The sequence below is a fragment of the Carya illinoinensis genome, chromosome 4 (genome assembly GCF_018687715.1).
Source record: "Carya illinoinensis cultivar Pawnee chromosome 4, C.illinoinensisPawnee_v1, whole genome shotgun sequence".
Classification (NCBI taxonomy): Eukaryota; Viridiplantae; Streptophyta; class Magnoliopsida; order Fagales; family Juglandaceae; genus Carya; species Carya illinoinensis.
Window position 1 is genome coordinate 40,098,665 of NC_056755.1, and position 14,107 is coordinate 40,112,771.

The window sequence follows — 14,107 nt, forward strand, 5'->3', positions numbered from 1 at the left end:
AAAGATTAAGAAATTTATGTTTAATTATACTGTGAATTTTATTCATTTTTTCAAAATATTTAAAAGTGTTAAAAAATGATTTGAAAAAAAATATTTAAAAGTGTTTTTTTTTTCATATCATTTTTTTAACACTTTTAAATATTTAAAAAAAATGAATAAAATTCAAAATATAATTAAACATAATTTTCTTAATCTTTTTGTAAAATTTTTTTTAAAAAAAAAAAAAAAAGAAGAAGAAGAAGAAGAAGAAGTTAAGCGGGACAAATGATAGGGATCCCGCTGCCTATCATTTCCCAAATTCTTTTGGATGAAATCATTTTATGAACAAAGCTTTCTCTCTTCGATCACTCTTTTCCGTGGGGATCTATTTCATTCTTCCCTCCCAATCTCATTCATTTTGGCTTTACAGTGCAAACGAACAGAAGATCTACACTACACGGGTGGAGGATAACTCTGTGGGTTATGCAAATTAGGGCTTAGGAAATCGATTGGTTTGCGGAAAAGGGCTTTGATAATTTTGCCCATACAGAGTTGGTATCCACGACTTCGATCGGCATCTCCCACGGCCACCACCAACCAACACAGGGAAGTCAGAACACCACTCGATTTCAGCCAACCCAGCCAGTTGAGTTCAGACTCACATCCTTTCTCTCTCAGTAAGCCCAATCAACCACTCATTCCCTCTGCTCCACCGTTACCTCTGTTAACAGTACAAACAAAACTAATTTGTCTCCCTATGTGTGTCTCACCACCACATTAGAGGAACCTCCAGCCATACCATCGTGATTATCGACTCAACTAGGCTCGTCGCACGGTGCCTTCCCTCTCGGTAAGCTCTCTGTTTTTCCTCCTCTGTCACCTAACCCTATGTTCCTTGATTTCCATGTTTCATCGACGTGGAGATAGAGCCAGATCTGAATCTATGCTGTAGGTTTATATATTTAATCTTTAATTGTGAGTTCCAAATTTTGGAACCAAATGCTATGGCTTATGTTCTCTAATCGTGCCACAGTTTGTGTAATTCCAATTTTAGAGTAAATGACTTGTGTTGGCCTACTTCTACAATGTTCCAGATTGTATAACCATGCTACTTTTTTTTTAGAGAAGTAATTTAGTGTCTTTGCTCATCTTTACACACTGAATTAAAGCTTTTCCAAGTATAGGAGTGTGTCCCAACTTGCATGATTAAGGTCGCTCTATAATGAAAAAAGGTTCTCAAATGTTTGTATTTTGGTTTTCAATTACGCAAAGTCAAGAGAATATACATTTATATATTTTTTTGGGTTATAACTTGCTAGACAAAGCAAGTTTCTGAACCTCTAAAAGGCTATTTTCCTGGGAGTAGCTCACTCAATAATTTACTGGGTTGTAGAACTCAACCCAAGCTTAAATGAAAAATCCTAGAAGTAGTCTTTTTCCTTTAGCTGCAACGAACACACAGAGGCTGAATATTATAAGTTACTGATTTTTTCCATGGTCTCTTTGGGATGAGGATTCTGTATCATGAACTTGTAGAAGTGTGCAAATCTTAAAGGGACAAATGAAGTTGTGCTTCAGTTGTTGTCATCTATCTATTTATGAGATGGAGCTAGATTCCCTTCAACATTAAAGTTTTATTGACTCTTACTTATCTAAAAAGGAAGCTTTTATTGATGCTCACGTTTCTAACTTCTGTTTTGTGTTCATGGCCATAAAACCTTCTTAATTGCTACCATAACTATTACTTTTTTGATGTTGTATATCCTTAAAATCTATCCTTAAGATTTTAAACTAAGATTGAATAATGAACTCCATTTGAAATGTGAAGGGTTACCAAGTGATTTCTATTGATATTCAATGGGGATGGAATCATCACAAGTGGATTCAAGCATTTGAGAAGTTCTCGAATGCTATCAATGTTCATCATGTAAGAGCTTCAATCTATTTTATATCAAAGCTCTTGGATATCATGATGCCTACTCTTATGTACTCTCTAATTTTGGCATTCTTGATTGGCATGTTGCTTCAGTAGTTATGCTAGGCTTCATATGGTTCTAAGCGCATATCTAGTTTGAATGCTTGCAAGTTGTAGTTGAAAATTTACAAGCTTTGAGTAAAATCATGTTTTGAGTACTTTCAACCCAAAGAATTGATTAATTTAAGTCATTGTGTGATTTTTCTAATACTCAAGTCTTTACATTTCTAAAGTTTGGAAAAGCTTGTGGTTTTTATTATTATTATTATTATTATATGAAATTAGGTTCAATAGGTATCAGAGTAAAGAGATAATCATACAAGGCAAGAGACTTTAATTGTTGAATTTTTATATTACTCTTTAGAACCTTTAACATATATATCTGCTTCACTCTCAATTAAATTTGCCACTTCATCTATTATTCCTTTAACATATATTACTCTCTATTAATATAGTATGACTTTTCTGATTTTTTGCAGGCTCAACAATCACATAAAAATTTGAAAGAACTATTGGATAAAGATGAAGCAGAACTACCCATGAATAAAAGGGTCCTAAAGCTAATGACAAACAATGTGAAGAAGAAGAATTATCCATGAAGAAGAATTTTCATATGATTTGATTTGTAATTTTTTTTATTATATGAATAATGACCCATTACATCTTATTTATTATTAATTTATAAATTATATTTTTTATTGTGGTATATCATATTATTGGTGCGTTCTAAACGTCATTAATTAATGCAATGAGCCAATAACGTATTCGTAGTGACATTTATATTAATGTTGTTAATTTAAAATAATGTGCCGACAATGAACTAGTGGCAGCATTTACATTATGCCGTTAATTTATGCAATGCGGTGGCAATGTACTCGTCGTGGCATTTATGGTAACGTCGTTATTTTAATTAGTGGCGGCATTTAGATAAATGTCGTTAATTTATTTAAACTGCCACCAACGTACTATTAGTGACATTTAGTAACGCCGCTGGTATATGCCAGGGGATGGCAACGATAAAATGACGGTGTTTCGAGAAACGCTGTTAATGTAGGTATTGTGGTGGCGTTTCAATAAATGCTGCTAAATTATATACAAACGCTGCTAATGAGATTTACAAATACCAGCGTTTGCGCAAACGCCAGAACAATAGAAATAGCGACCCTCCAGTAACGGCGGACGGTTACGCCGGGAAAAAAATGCCGCAAATTAATTAGGGGCGTTTTTTTGGACAGTTGCCGGCGCATACCCAACGCCGGGAATTCTGTCTTTTTTTGTAGTGTATTTTTCTCGGGTATTCTACTAATAGTAAAACTTATAGAGTATTCAATAAAAAGACTTTAACTGTACAAGAATCTATGCATGTAGTATTTGATAAATCTAATTCTCCACTCTTCAAGAAATCTATTGATGAAGAAACATGAGGTATAAATAACACGGAAAGTCGCAATCTCAACAAAGAGAACATAATAGAAGAAGTTCAACATGGAACCATCAGGAAAGATAATCAAAATTTAATACAAGATGCAACTAAACAGTTGAAATTTGTGAAAGATCATTCAGTGGAACAAATTTTGGAAGAACCTTCACGAGGTGTAAGTACTCGACCATCTCTTAGAAATATTTACAATCATACTGCTTTTTTATCTGAAATTGAATCCAAAAATATTGATGACGCACTTCTCGATGAATCTTGGATTCTACTTATGCGAGAAGAGTTGAATCAATTTGAAAGAAATGATATTTGGATACTTGTTCCTAAACCCAAAAATCATACTATTATTAGAACAAAATGGATTTTTAAAAACAAAAAAGATGAGTCCAGGGTCATTACTAGAAATAAGACTCGACTTGTAGCCCAATGTTTTAATCAAGAAGGAGGAATCGATTATGATGAGACATATGCACCAGTCGCAAGATTAGAAGTTATTCGAATGCTACTTCCATATGCTTGTGATGAAGATTTCAAACTTTTTCAAATGGATGTTAAAAGTGTTTTCTTAAATAGTTTTATAAATGAAGAGGTATATGTTGAGCAACCTCTAGGTTTTGAAAATCATATTTCCCCAAATCATGTTTTCAAACTAACAAAAGCACTATATGGACTTAAACAAGCTCCTTGAGCTTGATACGAGAGACTCAGTGGTTTCTTGATTGAAAAAGGTTTTTCAAGAGAACAAATCGATACAACTTTTTTCATTAAATATGAAAATGATGATATTCTTTTGATTTAAATTTATGTTGATGATATAATATTCGATGCTATTAATGAAAATATGTGTCAAGTTTTTGCTAAGACTATGCAGGAAGAATTTGAGATTAGTATGATGGGAGAACTTACATTCTTTCTCGGATTGCAAATTAAGCAAGCAAAAAGTGAGACATTCATCAATCAAAATATATTAAGAAATTACTGAAGAAGTTTGGAATGGAAAGTGCTAAGGAAATTGGAACACCAATAAGCCCATCAACTAAACTTGATAAAAATGAATCCGGTAAGCTAGTTGACTCGAAAATATATCGAGGTATGATTGGTAACTTATTATATTTAACAGCCAGTAGACCAGATATTATGTTTAGTGTGTGCTTATGTGCACGCTTTCAATCATCTCTAAAAGAATCACATTTAATTGCAGTTAAACCCATTCTTAGATATTTTAGTGGTACAATTAACCTAGGGTTATGGTACCCTAAGCACACATCTTTCGATCTAATCAGCTACACAGATGCAGGTTATGCTGGCTGTAAAATAGATCGAAAAAGCACTAGTGGAGCATGTCATTTCTTAGGTCATGCACTAGTTTCCTGGTTTAGTAAAAAATAAAATTTTGTTGTACTATCTACTACTGAGGCAGAATATGTTGCTGCAGGTAGTTATTGTGCTCAAGTTTTCTATATAAAGCAACAACTTGAAGATTTTAAACTCATGTATAATCACATTCCAATCAAATATAATAATACAAGTGCTATAAATCTTTCAAAGAACCCAATACAACATTCTAGAACTAAGCATATTGAAATAAGATATTATTTTCTTCGAGATCATGTGCAGAAAGACGATATAATACTAGAGTTCACAAACACACACGATCAGTTAGCAGATATTTTCACAAAACCTTTACCAAAAGATAGATTATGTATGATCAGAAGAGAAATAGGTATGATGCATGTTATGAATATCTATTAAAAGATAGACCAGAGTCAATAAAAATATAGATAGATTTTTTAAATACTTTTACATAAACTTGAGATTCTTAGCCTCATGTTTGAGACGCTCATTCTCTTCATACAATATCATGTCATTCTTATCCATGGGAATTGGCAAGCGGAATGAAGAATCTAATAAAGAGTGCAACTGTTTATTCTTTTGTCGAATGATTCATTCCCTTATGTGAGACTCTTGAACAATTCGTTGAAGTACAACAATTTGTTCTTTGAGTTTTTCAACTTCATGATTTCTGGTTTGTAGCCGTTGGGAAAAAGCAACAATAGAGGAAAAGTAGCGAGTCCCAAGACTCACCAAGTCATAGATAGTATCAGAATTTGACTTATTAGTCAGATTATTATTTTCTTACTGCAACATGACACCAATGGCAACTGCAGAAAGGACAGGAGGTTGAGGTGCAGAATGCCTCATGAATGGATCTAGAGAAATGTTAGAAGAATGAGCCATTGAGAATAGAATAGAAGGCTTAAAACGAAAATATTGAAAGAATGCAGATGAGTTATAGAGATGAGAAGAAAACTTGATGCGGATTGGATGAACTTTAAGACTGATTTTATAGAGATAGCATAAAGAACCAGACGAGCTATCATCCAAGTCAAAGAGCAATGTGATTTTTTTTCCAATCGGTGAAAATGACATTTTTTAGAAATTCGGAGCCTTCAATCTCATTTGTCAACAACATCAAGCGATTTTTTTAAATCTCCAGCCACACTTGTCGGGTCACGGACGGATCCAATTTTTTTTTCAACTATCTACAGTTTATACTAACGCACCGTTTTCTTCAGTACATTTACTTGTTGTGGATCCTTTTAAATGATGCCAAAAGGGAGAGAAGTATTAGACTAGAACATTAGCATTGTTTGAATTGCTAAACTTATTATATATGCTTGGAATTATATTTATACTTTTGCTTGAAAAACTAACGCACATTCTCAGGTGGAGCTTAAGTATTAATACATGTTTCAGGTTCTATCAAGTATTTGTCATCATAAAAAAGGGGGATATTGTTGAACCCAAGGTTTCAAATTTTGTGTAATTATATATCTACACATGAATTTTGATGATAACAAATGAATTCAAAGAATAAAGGAGTCTCAAACTTAAGTTGTCTACACAATGGAGTTAAGCACATCAAAGAAACAAGTATGAGCAAGAAGGGAACAAGTTCACATTAAAGTGATAGAGTAATGTTGTAAATCTCTTAAAAATTCGAAATTAGGATTAAAGCTCAAAATTAATATTTTATCATAAAGCACTAAAATACTTTTTCCACATGTGCATGAATATTTTGAAAATTAAATTGAAAATTTTGAAAGATGATTGATTGTCATCTTTCACATGTGCATGTTTTATTTGAATATTTTCAAAAGTGATTGATGTTTTTTTTGACTTATGCAAAAGGTAGATGATTTTGTTTGAAATATTTGAAAAGTAAAGTGTGATCCTTTTTTCATATACAAAAAGTAAAAGATTAGGTTTGAATTTTTAATCCTAATTTCGAATTTTTAAGAGATTTACAACATTAGTCTATCACTTTAATGTAAACTTGTTCCCTTCTTGCTCATACTTGTTTTCTTAATGTGCTTGACTCCATTATGTAGACAACTTGAGTTTAAAACTCTTTTATTTTTTGAATTCATTGGTTATCATCAAAATTCATGTGTAGATATATAATTACATAAAACTTGAAACCTTAGGTTCAACAACTCTATTCTTGTTGAATTGGTTCACGTCATTTCTTAATTTAGCCTTATTTTTTTGGGTACACTGAGGCAGTTGATGAGTATATATCCACTAAGATAGTATAGTTTTTGTGGGTATATTATTTTTTCAAGGTAAATGGTGGGGGTTTTTGCAAAAGAGTTGGATGAAGCATATTTGGGCACTACATTGACATATGGTTTTAAGAAATTTCTCGTTAGAATGAGACAAAGAAGAGATTTTTATTTTCCTCGTATGGATGCATTATGTCCATTTAAGAAAAAAATATATCTTATAATTTGTGTTTGAAATTTTTCTTCAATTTCAAGTTTGTTAAACTCATCATGCTTGGATTAGTTCCAGACTAGCCTCTTGACCATCTATTAGATTTTGTGGCTATTGAATGTTTGAGTTGTCTAATTTCTATCTATAGTCTTTGTTTCGGGTTATTATGATCCAAAATTGTTATATTTTGGTGCTTCCATTTAGTGCATAAATAACAAAATTGAATACCCCCAGAAGAGAATACTAATGGATTGGTGTTTGGTTGGTGTGTAAATGAAGCTTTTTGTGAATTCTATCTCATTTAGTTTATTGACACTGAAATTTTTATGTTATTAAGATCCAATGCAAATAGATATATGCTGTTGATTTTAGAAATGTTGACATTGGAATCAACTTATAAAATAAAATAATTCACGAGTTACCTGGGATATGCCTTACATAAACTTAAGCAGTCTTAATTAGTAGTATCTCTTTCATATTGAGAAAGAATTTTGGATACATTTCTTGTTTAACTTAAGCTAGGGATCTTATCTCTATTTGAACTATGAAACACATGCTCGTATCCCGTGCAGTTCTTTCATGTCAAGGCCATGTGGCTTAATGTTCAACTACTTTGTTTTATCTCCCTAAATAAGAGCTGAAAAATAGAATTGAATTTTAGGATATATATATGTACTATATAGTCAGATTTTTCCCTTCGTTCCACCTAATGTGTTACGATCCATGATACAATTCGATTTGAATTTTGCAGAATGTACCCTACATTTTTGTTAGTTCAAAGCAAGCGCTTGGCCGAGCTTGCAGAGTTACCAAGCCTATTATTGCCTGTTCTGTAACAACAAATGAGGGAAGCTAATTGAAATCCCAAATACAACTATTCAAGGAACACATCGTACCGATTGCCTTCTGATCATGTTGTATTCAATTTATTTCGCGCTTCTTTTTCTTTGTTGAATTTGGCCATGGATTCTGAGATTTTGAGTGTAAAATGCAGGATGCCATTGAGAAGCTTATGATCTGAAGAGTAATGGAGTGCGTGTTCAGTATGATGGCCTTCTTGGATCATATTGGTCGCATGATTAGAGGCTTTGACTGAAGTTTTGCTATGAGTGTCGTGTATTAAGATTTTTATTTCTATGCGATGTAAATATTCATGAAATTATATTTGCTACTAGTAGTAGTACGCAGGAATGATGCTTTTCTTAATGCCAAATGTTTATGTAATTTGTTTGCTTGTTGGCTGCGGTTCAAATTGCCAACATATTTCCTCTCTCTCTCTCTGTTTTTTTTTTTAATCCTCTCCTCGTTTGGTTACTCTTTTGAAGTGTAATGATCAACGCTTATTGATCATGAATTAAGCTTTTTGGTCTATATACTGTGTCTACCTATAAGTTGGTGTTTCTTGAGTTGAAGTTTCCCGGTGACTTTCTGGGCTAACTTGGATGTAAAATCAGGTGTAATATGGTGTGATTGCGTGGTGAATGCCAAGCTTTTCCCAACAAACAAGCGATAATAGACTTTTGTATAGAGCAAGTGCAGTTCACAACCCGCAAAAAGAACATAAATATAAGAGGTTCTTGCCGTCAAGGTTTGACTTAATTGGTATTGGTTACAGGTGTTTGATTAATTGAAGGAGATTAGGCTATCAACAACTACCGAATACGACAGAAATCTAACCCAATAATGTGAAACTATAACAAGCGACATTATATGCTAAAACAAGACATACTTCAATACTAATTATATATTAAACAAGTCGTTATCAATGAAGTGGGCGTGCCGGAGTGGTTATCGGGCATGACTAGAAATCATGTGGGCTCTGCCCGCGCAGGTTCGAATCCTGCCGCCCACGACTCTTTTTAACTCTCAAGCGATCTTCTTCCTCTTTTTTTTTTTTTTTTTTGATGAAATAAACTTGCATTAATAAAACTAATACAATACTAGCACAAATAGTTCAGTATAGATATTACACATCAAGTGGATCTTTGTCACTATGAAAAGCAAGAAGGCAAGGAGGAACAACAATAAGAGATATGCTTCTAACAATATTATTGGAGGCTACCCGCTGCACAAATTTATGCGCTGCTACATCCTATTGCCACTAAGGTATGTGTATTCTTAATCACATAACTAGGGCTGTATGATCAGAGTTGAGTTGAGCTTTTGGGTTATCAGAGAGCTTGCCGATTTTGGGCTAATCAAACATAAGCTAGTTGAGTTATTTATCGATCTTTATTTGTACTCTTTAACAAGCTTGAACCGAGCCAAGTCAAGTTATTACTCAAGTTTTGTTTGTACTGTTATATATATATTGAATGAATTGAATAATTGAAAATACAAAATTACAAAACAAAATACGAAATCTAATAAAAATTTTAATTAATATATAAATCTTATATTAAACTATAAAATTATAACATCTTTATGAATACATTTCTTATATGGTTATACGTTGTAGTATATAATGAAACTACCAAGTCCCATATACTAACTGTTACACATTGTAAAATATATACTATAATTAATCACTTAAGTACTTAATTAAATAACATATAATTATGAACTATATAATTCTATATTCAATATATAGGTATAAATGAGTAGGCATAAGTAATTGAGTTACATACTACATATTTTTAATTATAAATGTAACTATACCTTTGTTATTAAATTTAATATGTATAGAGGCATATATATGTCTGTGTATAAAAATGCTAATATATAGAAATAAATTTTATATAGTTAATGATTTATGGATGAACTCTAATCAAGTTGAGCTAACGAGCCAAATCGGGCATGAACGAGCGAACCTTAACAAGCTTTAACCTTGTCAAGTCGAGTTTAATCGATCATGTGTCATTTACTAATTGAGCAAATTTTTGCTTTGACAATCGAGCCTTTTTTTTTTCACAAGTCAAACTCGGTTTAAGTTTAGCCGAGCAAATATTGGGCGAGCAATCGTACGGATTGATTTATTTACAACCCCACATATAACAGCAGCTAAGAATGACTGAAAGTAAGAAGCAATAAGAATCTCGGTAGTAGAATAATAATTTCACTACAAGATGAGGTTTGGATAATGAATCGAGATAATATAAGTTCAGATAAAAGTTAAAAATTAAATAAAATATTATTAGAATATTATTTTTTAATATTATTATTATTTTAAAATTTATAAAAGTTAAGTTATTTATTATATTTTATGTAAAAATTTAAAAAAATTATAATGATTAAATGAGGTGAGTTAAAATTATCTTTCTATTAAAAATTTAAAACTCGTCTCGGGTCATAGGAACCCAACCGATCTGCCACTTTTGGAAATCCCTACTCCTAATCGCGCATGTATGTACCTTTTTCTTTGAGCTTGGCCATATCTGTAATTAACATCTTTTATTCATTATTCATACACTGAATATTTAATAACAAAAAAAAAAAAAGGAATTTATATCATATGTGGGGAAAAATGGTGACGTGGTATGCTATACACCGTTGATTCTTGTAGTAATGATGATATTATTGATAAGACCATTGCATTAGTTCTTGTTTTCTAAAACTACAAATTCAAAGACCGATGAAAATGTGACCAACACAATGAATTATGATTGCGAAAGAAAAATGTTTTTCAGTTAGATGAAGAATGACCTTCAAGATGGTAAGGTCAAAACCTTGTTATTTTCCTTTGTTGTTGAACTGCCTTCTCTACCAATGTTTTTCAGTTATCAGTTATCACTCTTGCAATAGTGAAAAGTATTTCTCGCCCCTGCTGTACTTGTAACGCATCTATGTTTATGTTGTTGTAGTACGTACGCTGCTTGTTCAATAAAAGGAACTCGTTCTTTTTCCCTGTCCCTTTAATGGTCTCTGTTTCTTTAAAACAAGAGGGGAAGAAGGGATAAGTGAAGTAAACCTCTCACCAATACTTCTCTATCCAAAACAAGAGGAGCAGCAACCAAGTGAAAAAAAAAACATCTAAGGCCATACATCCAAAACGAATCTTGCCACATCTGGAAAAGCAACTATAACGACATGGTAGGTTTTATAGAAGTTCTACAACTTTTCTTCTCTTTACCTCCATGACCAAATCAACCTAGCAAGGATGAAGAGGAAGATGACAAATCCTAGCGTCCTAATTCAGGTTTCCCACATGAAGATAGCGGTAGGCAAACCAAGAGTAGTAAAATTAAATAAAAACTCTACTAGAAAATCTCAAAGATCAGGCTTTTGTCATTTAAAGACCTTACCGCTCAAGAGTGTACAATTAAATGAATCAATGTCAATGAATTGACAGAACTTAGGATGAGAAGAGCTTCAAGAGAGAAGAAGCATTTCCCTCTTTGGTTTTACACGAGAATTAATTTTGATCCTTTACCATAGCATATAAGCAACAAACTCCTCCAATATGGAAATTGATCACAGGCTATAATTGCATTTATAGCATGTGTCCATAATAATTTTTAAAGTGAAATTAAGAAAGATGACATCAAGCATCAATCTATATCAAATAGTTTGACATCTATTAATCCGTGAGACACTGTTATAAAGCATATATAATAAAATCAGGGTTGGAAGGGTGACCAACAGCAATAAAGCATCAATATAAACTTGCAGATATATAGTAGGAACAAAGAAACAAGCTACCAGCACATAAGAACACATACATGATGTCAATAAGAAACATATAAACATACTCATAAATAGGTCACTAAATGTTCCAGCTTGTTCCTCCGAATGAAGAGTTTCAAAGCATCCTTTTTTTTTTTTTTTGATAAAAGGGGTGGGGGTTTTTGAACCCAGATTCTCCAATTAGAGAACCAGGTCATATGTCATCAAGCCATCAGGCTATCGGCTTCAAAGCATCCATAAAAGTTAATTCTCCAATCACAAAAACGAATAGGCAGTATAGGTGACATAAATTCATTAACTTTGAAATTCCAATAACAGAGTCGACACTACTTTAAATGAGAACAAAGAGAAACAAACCTAATACCACATACTCAAAATAAAGACCCCATCAAGACGAGGAAGCAACTCGATTTAGATCTCCGGTTCCGTTCACTCGTTGTTTCAAATCTCTTTGTTCTAAATTTCTAATCCTCATTTCCCTTGAAAATAAAGTACTTAGCAAACGAATCAACCTTGCGTTTCGCTCTTCTTGCCTGTCCCTTCACCTTCTTTCTCCTCCAACAACCTCCCTGCCTCCTCGTCGGCCTGCTGCGCCTTCTTCTGCGCTTCTGCGGCCTTGAGCGCCTGCAACTTGGAGTGATTGTAATACGCAACACCCAGGAACGCTATAAAGTAACCAAACAAATTGATGGGAGTCACTGTGTCCTTGATTACCGACCAAGAGAATGCAATCAAAAGCCAATCCTTCACCACACCGGCGACATTCATGGTCAGTGCGGAGGTTTTCCCCACCAGCAAGAACACGGCCAAATTCAACGCAAAGGCACAGAGGGAATTGGTCCCGAAGATCACGAAATCCAGATGAAAACTGGAAGTGTCCCTCAACAAAGGGTATTCCATTATCATCCACGGCAAGGACAAGAACACCAAACAACACGGCGCGACATAGAAAAGCGACGTGATGGGGTTCAAGCTAATACCTTTTGAATTCAACAAAATCTGGATCAAGACCAGCCGTGTGGCCTCGAATGCGACAGCCAGGAGCTGCAGCATCACGCCCCAAGAGTCGAACTTGGCCTCGCCGTAGGCGGCGATGGCGACGCCGAGGGAGATGGAGACCATGTTGAGCATGGTGTCGGACTTGAAAGTGTCCTTTTTGAAGACAAGGCCGATGGAGTAGACGGAGACGGGCATGAGGGCCTTGAGCATCTGGATGAAGGAGACAGAGAGGTAGATATAAGCGGAATTGGAGAACCAGAGGGAGAGGGAGTAGAGGGCGCCGATGGGGACGACAGACCTAATGTAGAGGTCTCGGGTCATGGAGGCGGGCTCCTCCACGACCTTGAAGACGCGGACGAGGAGGTAGGCGATGGAGGAGCAGAAGGCCATATGAATCATGGTGAGCGAGATCGGGAAGGGCCAATTGTAGAGCTTGCGATCCAAGATGTACTTGTTGTAGACGATGACCGAGAAGCTGAGGGCGATCCAGATCATCACGTACAGGTAGGAGAGAATAGCTTTTCTCATGACGCCATCGGAGAGAGCCATTTTTTTTGGGGAAGGAAATGAGAAATCTGGAAACCCAAAACTTAACCTCTCACCTCTGTGAGAGAATATGAAGAGGAGATAGGCGACTGGGGACAGGGGAATTAGGATTGAAGTATGTTCGAAGTTAAGATGTGGAGGACTGTGAGATTAGGTCTGGTTCATGTCCTGTGTTAGGGAAAATAAAAACATAAGTAGCAACAAAATTACTAGGAATTCTCCCAAGGATGAATCTCGTGATACTCTCCCTCATCACTCATGCTTAGTTTTTATAAGAATAAAGTTAGGTATTCTGCCGGGAGAGGTTTTTTTTTTTTTTTGCCTCTTTTAATAATTAAGAAAAATTTGTTTAATATTATTATGATTTTTTTAAAATATTTAAAAATATTAAAAAATGATGTGAACAAAAATTAAAAAAATTCTTTTTTAAGTCTAACGGAAGCTCCTAGCAATGGGTTTAGAATGACTATTTTTATAAATCAATTCAAGTTTTAAAAAAAGAGTAATGCTACATGCAGTCGTGAAATGTATAAACGTCGCACAATTATTTTAAGAAAAAGTGAAGTCCACGATTAAAAAGTTAGTTTTTTTTTTTTTTATGTATGTCCCGTATTAATTTATTTTTTTTAAATTATATACCGTTTGTACAACTACGACTGCAAATATTATTTCTCTTACAAAAATTACTAGTGTAGTTGTACCATATGTACTCATTTTATAATAGCGATATTTACGGTTAAAAACTTATAAATTTTACATATTTTTTTATAAAA

The 14,107-nt window shown here is 33.8% G+C and overlaps 1 protein-coding gene and 1 non-coding gene across 2 annotated transcripts; one reads left to right on the forward strand and one right to left on the reverse strand.

Moving 5' to 3' along the window:
• Positions 1 to 8,936: 8,936 nt before the first annotated feature.
• Positions 8,937 to 9,018, forward strand: TRNAS-AGA. The gene has a single exon. It is a non-coding gene; the product is annotated as a tRNA-Ser (tRNA).
• Positions 9,019 to 12,057: 3,039 nt separating this feature from the next.
• On the reverse strand, positions 12,058 to 13,580 carry LOC122308367 (probable sugar phosphate/phosphate translocator At4g32390). The gene has a single exon (XM_043121650.1). It carries the CDS (start codon positions 13,335 to 13,337, stop codon positions 12,297 to 12,299), a length of 1,041 nt encoding a protein of 346 aa, XP_042977584.1. The 5' UTR covers positions 13,338 to 13,580; the 3' UTR covers positions 12,058 to 12,296.
• Between the last annotated feature and the right edge of the window lie 527 nt (positions 13,581 to 14,107).